The 12,348-nt window shown below is 37.2% G+C and overlaps 1 protein-coding gene across 2 annotated transcripts in view; it reads left to right on the forward strand.

Annotated features, from left to right (window-relative positions):
- The window catches only part of LOC127448596 (UDP-glucuronic acid decarboxylase 1), a 119,797-nt gene that overhangs the window by 25,824 nt on the left and 81,625 nt on the right, over window positions 1-12,348 (forward strand). For both annotated transcript variants that reach the window (XM_051711262.1, XM_051711261.1), the window contains exon 4: window positions 5,126-5,169. In XM_051711262.1, the coding sequence (XP_051567222.1) occupies window positions 5,126-5,169 (44 nt within the window). The remainder of the gene's footprint in view (window positions 1-5,125; window positions 5,170-12,348) is intronic.

Genomic DNA, 12,348 nt, shown 5'->3' on the forward strand with positions numbered 1-12,348 from the left:
CACTCTGATGAGGCATGTAGAAATGAGAAATGTCTGGCATTTCAGTCATCATTCTTATTTAACATGAGTAATAAGGAGGATATTTGCTTTTAACACAGAAACTCTGGATAATTAAGCCAATGTTATGCCAACAAGAGTGCTGTAGTACTAAATATCCAACGTCATTTCATGAGAATTTGTATGTATTCTTACATGAAGTTTGGTTCTAACAAATGTATGTTTGCTTATGTTTGCATAGATATAGAAACATATTGACAGCAACTATAACGTCATAATTTTACATATTAGCACCTATAGAAATGTACAAATGTTTACGTGTACAGTTTCAATCGATTAATATTGAATTCATGGAAATAATGAGCTAATTTTATTGAATTTTTATCTATAAGATTAGTTAAATGTTAAATGTCATCACATTTACTTAATGCAGTTGATGCATTTACCTAATTTGACATTGTAACCGGTTTCATTCGGTTCTGTGTGATTTCTGCTGTCTTATCAACGTTTTTAAGTTTTATATCACTTTTATAAAGACTAGTGCATCAAGAGAAGATTTACAGCTATTAATAACTTAAATTCCACTCTCTGCCTCACATAAAGCTATTGTATGCCGTCAGGGAGCACATTGGATGCAGCGCATCACCCTTTGGACTAGTTTTGTACTTAATTTTGATGTTTTTTCTGAATAAATTATTGTGATTTAAATTTATCTGCCTATTATTATTATTATTATTATTATTATTATTTTTTTTTTAATATATGGTTCAGAAATGGTTACAGTTAGGTTTAGAGGTAGGTGTAGGATAAGTGGCTGTTAAATACATATAAATTAATATATTGTAACAAATTATTGTCACTATACATTAATATGTCTTTTACATCATTATATTGATGAAGTGGTTATGTTTAGGGGTTGGGTTAGGGTTAAGGGATCTAAAATATCTAAAAAATAGTAAAAATGTACAAATTTATTTAAAATGGATTTGTGTATTAAAATATATTTGTCATGGATTTGTAAAGATTTTACGTCTCTAAAGCTGTAAATATGTAAAATGTTTGCGTTTTTAGATGCTTTCTAAATGTCTTGTTTGTTTTAGCATCTATCCAAATGTGCAAAAATGTACATTTAAATGTTACAAATATTGAAGTTGAAGTTTGTAGCTTTTTGATGTCAAAATACATTCTAATATCCCAGTTTATTGTTCATTGAGAACTATAAGTAAGCCATTTGTGGGTTTACCTCACCCAAAAGTATAAACACTGAGCCTCCCAGGCACTATCAAAACATTGTTTATATTTTTTAGCAGCCCGCTCAACTCCACCCATCCCCTTCTATCTAAACTTATAGGGTGAGTTTGGGGCGTGGCTACTTGTGGTAAACTGTTCAACCGGGAGATTATGAACATCAGTGGCAGACGTGTTACAGAGGAAATGAAACTTAGCTTCGCCAAAATTCAAAGACTTACTAAAAGATAGACGGAGAACGGACGGAGTAAAACCAGAGAGAACATTTACAAGATGGGGGACTTTAAAGGAATTTTTGGGGTTTGATTCTTGCCATGTTGCTTCTCGACAGGTAAGCTACACTCTGGTATTGCCACACAAGTTAGCTCGTTACTGTCAAGCTTCAGATAAACTCATAAGATACTCGGAATACATACCGTTACGCTTACTAGTTACCAGGAACTATCTACTTCTTGTGCTAGATCCCCGCACACCAGCTGCTGTTCAATCCGCCGATGTTATCGGACAAGCCGATTCCTCTGCAGCGCTTTCTGTCTGGTGTGTTTGTTATAGTGGTCTTGTTTATTGCGATGTTAAATATTTATTACCTTTTATTTAGTATGGCCTATTTGTTCAAAGCGAATCAGAGTGCGGAAGGGCGTGATGAGTCTGAGGGGTGTTGGCAAAGGTTGTTTGAAAACACTTTATTTTTGTAATTCCGTTTGGTGCCACTAGTAGTGCAGAAATTACACACTTCACCTTTAATGTACAAATAGCTACGTATATTAATGAGATCAGGCTGAAATATCTGCTGATAATATAATTGTGAGTTTGATATTGTTCTTATTCAAAAGTTCTAACAAGAGTGTTTCAGGTTCAATTCAAGTTTAGCTAAATCTACAGCATGTGTGGCTTAATGTTGATTACAACAAAAAAATAAATTGGACCCGGCTCTCATTTATAATGAGAGAATTATGGTAAAGCACTAACAATGGACATGTACCAGTCCATAAATGTTAAAACATTCTGTTTCAAAAGTGTAGCCACAAATAAATTGCATTATTTGTGTTAAAATTTTGTGATAAAATCTTTGTTGTGTATGAATTTAGTATGATTAAAAACACACAAGGATTACAGGGTTTACCATTATGTCATCATGACGAAGTAGTTGTAAAATTGGAAATAACTTTGTGGGGGCCTGGGTAGCTCAGTGGTAAAATAACCTGGCTACCACCCCTGGAGTTCGCTAGTTCGAATCCCAGGGCGTGCTGAGTGACTCCAGCCAGGTCTCCTAAGCAAGCAATTTGGCCCGGTTGCTAGGGAGGGTAGAGTCACTCCTCGTGGTCGCTATAATGTGGTTTGTTCTCGGTGGGGCGCATGGTGAATTGAGCGTGGTTGCCGCAGTGAATGGCGTGAAGCCTCCACACACGCTATGTCTCCGTGGCAACGCGCTCAACAAGCCACGTGATAAGATGCGTGGGTTGACTGTCTCAGACGCGGAGGCAACTGGGATTCATCCTCTGCCACCTGGACTGAGGCGAATCACTATGCGACCATGAGGACTTAGAGCGCATCGGGAATTGGGCATTCCAAATTGGGAGAAAAAGGGGAAAAATCCCCCCCCCCCAAAAAAAATTCCTGTGACACTAGCGTCACCAAACGAAATTGCAAAAAAAACTTGTTTTCAAAACAGCTCTTTGAATACGCCTACCATTTGCCATTGGCAAACAACGAGATAGCCTCACCCCCAACTCACGGCATTGGTTGAGTAATGTTGTTGGGGCGGGTATAATAAGCAGAGAAATTTTCAAAGCACCACAGAAAGATAGTGCTTACATTTTTGGAGAGAATTTACCTATGAATGGCTTACTAATAGTTGTCTCTGCATATTAAGCTTGGATAGGAGAAATTGTTTTAACACAGAAAAAGTTACATACATCAGTTTTAAACTATTTTATGACACGTGTAATGTTTAAGTGTGGCGTGTCTATACTTTTAAAATTGTATGTCTTCTATTGTTTATGGACTGGCCCCATTCACTTCCATTGTTAGTGCATTTCTGAAGATGCATTTTTGTCTTTTTTAAATAAATGAGGGATAAGTCGAAATTAGTTTTGTGTTAAATAGCATTATGTATTGAACCTGGAATATTTCTTTTAATATTGAGGAACTTTTCAGATAAATTTTGGGCAGTTTGTTTGTATTTTCTTACTCCGCCAGTGGAAATACTTCCAAATGAAGTCAAAGCAGGATGAATTACTGCACGTCACAGACTGACATCCTTTCTGGAATGCTGCGAAAATAAAGAAGCAAAGAGATACAAGCAGTGAAACATTCCAGTGCTGCTAAATGAAATATCTGTGCTCTCAGGGGCCGTTTACATGACAACGTTTTCAACTAAAAGCGGAAAACTTTTTATGCGTTTTGGCTGTTCGTTTACACGACAACAGTGTTGTGGTACCTGAAAATGCAAACTTTTAAAAACGGGTTTCAAAGTGCACGTTTTTGAAAACGATGCCGTTATCGTCTCCGTGTAAACATACAAAAACGCGAATTTGTGAAAACGATGACGTCATGCTTACGCGTATTACGTGTTCAGTCTATAGGCATGCGCGCTAGTACTTCAAAACAATGTGCGAGATATTCAAAACTACAATGCCGCACTGCAGGACTGTGTTTGTGCTGCTCAAGATTTTGAGTTTATTGACGCTTCTCCAGCAAAGTGTAGATTTACTGCATCACTACTACGACCAGTGATTGCCATCTTCATTGTTTGTATTCACCGCTCAAGTGACATCGCCAACTAGTTGACAAAACAAAGTGACAAAACTAGTTGTTTTCGCGGATCCGTGTGAACGGATATCGTTTTGACAATGTTGTCGTCTCTACATGAAACTTTTCAAAAACGCAATGGAAAAACTTTTCCGTTTTTAGTACATCGTTGTCGTGTAAACGTACCCTTAGAGTGCTGCTTGTCCAATCAAATTAGAGGACAGGAGCTAATGTATGTGTAATTCAATTATACACTGAAAAGGCTTTAGTCAATCCAGAATTCTTCTGTACAGAGCCAACTTTCTGCTCTTTGATTTCTGATTTGTTCCTAAATTAAAAAGTGAATAATGATCGAAAGATTAATAATCTAATTTAATAACTATTTCTATTCCCCCGCTAATGCCCATTTCCATATTTTATTTTTTATTTAAATCTTCATTTCACATATCTTTCCTGTGACTGATCTTGTCTATTGTTGGATTTGGCTTTAAATCTGTAAATTAATTTGAGGACTGACTGATTAAAGTGATTTGTAGTTACTTCACTCCCCATAAATCTCCCTCTGATCACACATTTTCCTGTCCCCCTTTTCTCACTGTCTCTTACTTTGTCACTACATTTACATACGTACACCTTTATTATCGAGCAGGCTTTTTTGCATAGTCGAGGTGCAGTCTTGATCTGTCTGTTCAAGAATACATGACACAATTCTTAATGGAATATCTGAGGAAAGAATATCAGCTGAGGAACTGTTAAATACTGTACATGCTATGTGTCACCTCTGTCTTTGGGAGCATGTGAGCAATGCATGCTCCGAGATGCAGAGCAACTACAAGGCCTGTTGTGGTCAATTTAACATGTACACATGCTGGACGGTTCCAAGCTACAATTGCATTATCTAGGTCTGTTAGTCTGACTTCGCAAAAATAAAAATAACAAATTAAACTTTAGTCTGATTTCAGTCAGACTAAAGCGTTTACATGACATTTTAAAAAGACACTTTTTTGTTTTTGTACTGAAGTCAAACTTTTTAGTGCATGTAAAGGTACTGAGTATCTCATATGTTTACATCGTCAATCCTGTACACCTGTTTTTTTACAACGTTCTGTTTTAAATTTATTCCTAATAGGCAGTGGCACCTCTCAGGGAGAAGATACAGGAGCTTGAGCTTAGGTATGTTTATGTATTACACCCACAACTCTTTGCTTTTTAAAGTTGTCTCTAACATTCTTTTTGCTTATTACATAGTTCTCTATGTAGTTCAATTCTGATTGATCGGGAATCGTTAGTGTTGGACAATAATTGTGATTCGGCAAAATAGTATACAATATTTTAAAATGTATTGCACTTTATTAGGTACACCTGTACATCTACTTGTTCATATGATTTTCTAATCAGCCAGTTGTGTGGCAGCTGTGGAACTTCTGGAACTTCAAATGGGTTCTCGTACATAAGTCATTATCCAATGCATCCTCTATTCGGGTCCGATCAAGAACGTATCTGGCTAAATTTGAAATGCATTCCCAGTACTTGTGTTCTTGAGTATTGGAATTAAAATCAGCAGCGGATGATGAAGTCTAATGAGTCCATGAGAATGAAAAAACACATAAGAACACACAGTGAGAAACAGCCTTGTGTCTGATCTCTCTTCAGGATGGCCAATGACTATTACATGAGCTTATGACATCTCGCTCACAATAGCGTACTTGTCTTGAGTGAGACATGCTCAAAGCGTTGATACAGCTTCCAATCATTGCGTGCCCACTACTGAAATAAATTGCTTACATTCAGGGTTACTTGGCTCTTTTTTCTGTAAGATAATATAGTGCCAATTTTCAGGTATAATTGTTCAGATGGGAACTTGGAGTGCAGAAAACATATAAGTTTTAAAACATTTTAAGTTTAATTTGTGTTTTCCATCCTTGGAAAAGTCATGCAAATTAATAAAATCTTTAAAAATCATAGAAATTTTATAGTGAAATATGGAATCCTTTTGAAGTAATTCTCAGCTCTAAATGGGGTCATGTCATGAGGAATAAAATGTTCCTTTCTGAAAATAAGAGGTCTTTCTACTATAAAAACATACTGTGAATTTCAGAACTTAAAACTTAATCCCCAGTGCAATAAAATAATTTATTGAAACCATGCTGCCAAAATGCCTCGTTCTCTACTTCTGTAATTTTGTGATGTTACAAAGGGTACTCATTAATTCATGACCGCCTCTACAGCAACAACATCAATGCCTACTTTACATCATCGCACCCTTGTCCCTGCCCACTGGGGCTCATTTCGTACTCTGAGAGAGAGGTGAGAGAGCAGGACAAACAGGCCTAATGTGGCCTAACTATTCCTGAACACCACCCATCTGCACTATTTTTAAATGTTGGTGTATGTAAACACACACTAGTTGGATGTGTTTGACAGTTTTGATGTGTTTCCATCGATGTGCATTTCAGTGCAGGATAATACTGGAATCTGGATGTGTGCGTCTTCATTGTGCTTTGGACTATGTGTGTGCGTCATGTGGATGTGTCTTCAGCGTGGATTGCACGTTATGTGGACTCATATCAGCTTGATTGCTTGTGAATCAGTCATAAAACGATTCAAGCTTCGCTAAGGAATTGTTATTGAGGGATGGGGAAGTTAAAACACTTGGACTGGATCAAAAACGTTAGTAAACAGTTCCAGTCATAAATGTTTAAAATTTTATGACAGTTTGATAGTTTATAGTGCTGACACACTGTTTACACTGGGCGCATCCGTTGATGCGACGCAACGGCTTGAGGCTTTAAAAGAGGTGCTGCAGCCAAAACCGAGAGTTCAGTCAGAGGTCCTCAGACAGGGTGGACTAAATTATATATTACTAAATTATGACTGTTTTAAGGCAAAAAAAAATAAAATATATCTTTACTATCATAATCAATGGACCTCAGGGAATATAATGAAACTATAAAAAAAGAGCATTTCATGATCCCTTTAAATATTTTATCAGCACATTGCACACTTTGTTGTATTACAAGTAGCCTGTATGTACATGTTTTTAATTTGTTTTCTTACAAGCTACATTTGGTGCAATAAACAATCTTAAGTAGTTTGCCTATTTTTCTTGCCTTAGACACATTAGAGGAAGTATTTAAAGGTGCAGTATGTAAGATTCCGAAACCCTTGTTATTAATGACAAACGTGGCCGTTAAGTGAACTGCAGCCAGCTACTTGTTGCTCGTGCTCGCAATGGTGTAAGGTACAAAGAGACTGAACGTGATTCACCGGCATCATGCTGACAGATGAGGTAGCACAATTAAACTTACACGGTTATGATTGTTTTACTACAAACTTTGAGACTGTATATTATATTTGACTCTCCAGTGCTGGAACAGTGCTAAAACAAAGTGTGGATATAGTTTGAAGTAATCACTTTTCTTTGCATGATACATTGGCTATCATATAAATGCAGTCAATGTCGGCATTAGCTAGCTAGTCAGCTTTATCAATAGCTGTTATCTAAATTTGGTGGATGATGTCAGTATCTGTTTATAAAATAGACTGTACATTATAAATGTGTTGACACAATTCAGTATTGATGTGATTCCATAACAACTGACATTTTTATATAACGATGAGCTATTGTTTTATAATAATTGTATATATTTTCTGTATAACCAAGTTACGTTACACTAATGAATGGGTCATTTTGCATTATCTTGAACATTGTCTAGCATTCATTTCATGTGTTATTGTAGTTTACCTTGCTGAATAATTACAGAATAACATTGACATTAACCTGACTTTTAGTATAAAGAGAAGATCGTTGAAATTATTTGAAAGTTACGAAGCAAGGTAGCTTGCAATTCGTCAGCATTAGCAGGCAAGATCAAGTTAGCTAAAGTTACACAGATCAGTCCTTATGGCACTATATTTCACATGCTTTGCAGTTATGTAAGCTTACCTGTCCAGTAAGAAGAACGCCAATTCAGGGTCGGTTTTGATCCCCAAAACCGAACAAAGGTCCCTCCAGGAATCAAATTCCCTGCCGATGTTCACTCTAGTTTTCGCTCAATCACGTTCCCGCTTAGCCAGATGGGATTCAGTAGAGATGTATATAATTATTTATTTTTGTTTGTGTAGGAGTCGGTGTTGTGCTGGGAGCTGGACGTTTGCTAGATTCAATCACTAAGATAACGTTACCTAGTGTTGCAGTTTGTTGATGCTGTTTAATAGCGGAAGAGAAGCACTGAGGTAAGGCTCTCGGTAGCGCACATAAACGTCACATCCTTTGGATTTTCCCGGCAAAAGCGACCCTCTCCCTTCGCAAGAAAATCAGTCTACAGGCTTTAATAGGCAACCTAGGAAGTCCGGGAAGGGCTCATTTATTTAAGATGCGTTACAAGTCGTTCACACATTGGCAAAAAAAAGGCGATTATTACATGAAACTTTTTACATATTGCACCTTTTAAAGAATCTTATAAATGCACTTTAAAAAATACAGAATCAAATCGTTAATTGAATCAATTTTCATTGTGTAACCAATTGAAATAGTTTTGAATCAAGTCGAAAAACCTGTAAATTGTGAATTGATTAAATTAGCTTTCAACCCAAAGATTCACACCCCTAATAAAATAACTTTAACTCAAATCAATATTTCATGTCAATATATTTATTTATATATTTATGTATTGGTAAGCAGCCGTGATGTAAACTGGCTCATGTACAGTCAGCTGGTCATTATCCCAAATTGACCACCCATACCCATGATACATGACCCCTCCACTTCGTGTTGGGATTATCACGTTGTCAGCGAATTTATTTTTCAGTGAGGACTGGGTGACTGGCCTTGTCTCTCTCTTTTTTTGGTCTCATTTGGCTGGACAGCAAAGACCACATATTTTGTCCTCACATAAAATCTATTCAGATAGTTTATTTTATTTAGCAGTAGCACTTTAAAGTAAAATGTGGATATTGTGGTGTGACTCACCCTGAGCAGTGAAATGAAGAAGTGTATCAAAATGAACAATATGGATTAAAAACATTAAATAAATAAACTATTTAAATATATTGGCATCATCTAATTGGTCTATACATTTTATCTAAAATGTTAATGTTGAAACTAGGTGTCAAACTATCCATCTACCAATCTGTATTATTTACAGCATGTACAGTTGAAGTCAGAAGTTTACATACACTTAGGTTGAAGTCATTAAAACTAATTTTTTAACCACTCCACAGATTTAATATTAGCAAACTAGTTTTGGCAAGTCATTTAGGACATCTACTTTGTGCATGACAAGAGCAATTTTTCCAACAATTGTTTACCAACAGATTGTTTCACTTTTAATTGACTATATCACAATTCCAGTGGGCCAGAAGTTTACATACACTAATGTAGGGCTTTACTGGTTGTTGAGATCAGTGTTACTATCAGAAATAATTAATTATTAATCAATTATTAATCAATTATTATTATTAATCAATATTTAAATTAATTAATTGGATCTAACTCATTATAACCTCATATGGGACTCCAGTAAATGTAGTGTGCTACGTTTAGGAGCAAGTTTGGTTATTAGCAATAATTAATAATTATCAAAGATAATTATTAATTATTAAAATCAATAGAACATTGATGAGAATCAATGTTAGCTTTTTTAAATCCTTTAAATCAACAGTTATCAAAGATAATCGTTAATTGTTAACGTCGATGAAACATTAATTAAAATTAACACTAGCTTATTGAACATTCAAATTCAATCAAAGATAATTATCAATGATCAAAAATCAATAGAATATTAATAAGGATTAACATTGACGGGGCACCACCCTGGAATCAGGGACTAATAACCGAATATTAAAACAGTCTCAATATTAGATTGTTTTCTTAGGAAAATCGACATCCGAAGAATATCGATTTTCGAATAAAAAAACAATGAATGAAGGTTTGAATCCGAGCACTGACATCCCGTCAGCACGACACAGGCGTATGCAAAACAAACCAAAACACTTCTCTTTGTAATATAAACAAAGTTTATTTATGCAGTAATATCAATTAATAATTAATACAATGAAGTCAATAAACTTCCAACTTACAACTACAAACTAAACAGTGATATGATTAGATATGGAAATAAAAATAATCCTATAACACATAAGGTGTGTGTGTGTGTCAGTGTGGTTAGTGAGAGAGAGAGAGAGATGATTAAGTGACAGCCCGAAAGCTGATTTCGCGATAGCTGGAGATAAAGCAGCCGTGTTCATCACTCAGAGACGTGGTTTTACGAGCGGGGCTCGTAAAAGTCCCTTGTTATTTGACTCTTTAATGGATGAACTCAGTTGCTGTCTCACCCGCGATGGCGAAAATGCACAACAGTCCAATTTGGTTGGACTACAATACAGCAAAACAAATTTGTGATAATTAATACCCTGAGTATTAATAATGAGCGGACATGGCGGTCCGTAAACTGTACAAGCAAAAACCTTGAAACACAAGAATAACACACTATAATATTCTATCTCTGCCCAGACGTAAACCTCTTACTTGAATCGCATGAGGACACAGGTAGAATGTGTTTTCCTCCGTCCTTTAACTCTGACCCGGTTTCTTGAGGCTCGTGTGATGACGAGAGCCGTTTCCTCGCGCTGTCGGCGGCCGGTACGGCTGTTGATTCTCAGAGGGCTGGCGGAGAACTCAGAAATGTCGACTTGATTGAAGATGGAAGAGAAATCTTAAATCTCTTCACTTCTCTAGGCCAACGGATGAAGATGCGAATTGCTCGGCGGTCTCCTTCGGATCCGGTAGAGTGTTCGGTTGAACACAGAGTAAACTCAACTCGTCCAGCGAGATGGAGATTGTATGGCTACAGTTTCAAGTCGGACATTACTTCCTTATGCCACAAGGTTACACCAGAGAGCAGCAAAAAGCTACGTCCGTATTCGGTGAACGAAGTTGCAGGAAGCCACTTTGGAAGCATTTCAGAATTATTTGAAGTCCTGATGATGTCATGTTTGAGGGACGTTCTGTTGTGTGCCTCATCCAATAGGAGTTGAGAGCTCGATCCTTTAGTGGGCAAGGCTTCATGGATCTGTAGTCTGTTTTGGACTCCCTTTGTTTGATTTTGGCGCGATTTTTATCAGTACAACATCTGACTTAGGAGGAGGGGGCTTGAGGAATGTTTTTTATGACTGTTAGGCCTGCCTTTGTCTTCTATCTGAATACATGAGGCCCAACACTAAGTTAACTCTGCCTGTAAGCAGCTTTGAAAATTCCAGAAAATGTAGACAATTAGCCAATTCGCTTCTGATAGGAGGTGTACTGAATTGGAGGTGTTCCTGTGGATGTATTTTAAGGCCTACCTTCAAACTCAGTGTCTCTTTCCTTGGCATCATGGGAAAATCAAAAGAAATCAGCCAAGACCTCAGAAAAAAAAATTGTTAACCTCCACAAGTCTGGTTCATACATGGGTGAAGTTTCCAAATGCCTGAAAGTACTACGTTCATCTGTACAAATGATAGCACGCAAGTGTAAACACCATGGGATCACGCAGCCATCATACCGCTCAGGAAGGAGATGCATTCTGTCTCCTAGAGATGAACGTAGTTTGGTGCAAAATGTGCAAATCAATCCCAGAACAACATCAAAGGACTTTGAAGATGCTGGTGGAAACAGGTAGACAAGTATCTATATCCACAGTAAAACGAGTCCTATATCGACATAACATGAAAGGCTGCTCGGCAAGGAAGAAGCCACTGCTCCAAAACTGCCATAAAAAGCCAGACTATTTGCAAGTGCACATGGAGACAAGGAGAAATGTCCTCTTGTCTGATGGAACAAAAATTGAACTGTTTGGCCATAATGACCATCATTATGTTTGGAGGAAAAAGGGTGAGTCTTGCAAGCCGAAGAACACCATCCCAACCGTGAAGCATGGGGGTGGCAGCATCATTTTGTGGGGGTGCTTTGCTGCAGGAGGGACTGGTGCACTTCACAAAATAGATGGCATCATGAGGAAGGAAAATTATGTGGATCTATTGAAGCAATATTTCAAGACGTCAGCCAGGAAGTTAAAGCTTGGTCAGAAATGGGCCTTCCAAATAGACAATGACCCCAAGCACACCTCCAAAGTTGTGGCAAAATGGCTTAAGGACAACAAAGTGAAGGTATTGGAGTGGCCATCACAAAGCCCTGACCTCAATCCGATAGAAGATTTGTGGGCAGAACTGAAAAAGCGTGTGCGAGCAAGGAGGCCTACAAACCTGACTCAGTTACACCAGTTCTGTCTGGAGGAATGGGCCAAAATTCCAGCAACTTATTGTGAGAAGACAGGGAATGTTTTCTACGATTAAATGTCAGGAAAAACTTAG

The sequence above is a fragment of the Myxocyprinus asiaticus genome, chromosome 11, assembly GCF_019703515.2.
Source record: "Myxocyprinus asiaticus isolate MX2 ecotype Aquarium Trade chromosome 11, UBuf_Myxa_2, whole genome shotgun sequence".
In the NCBI taxonomy this organism is placed as follows: Eukaryota; Metazoa; Chordata; class Actinopteri; order Cypriniformes; family Catostomidae; genus Myxocyprinus; species Myxocyprinus asiaticus.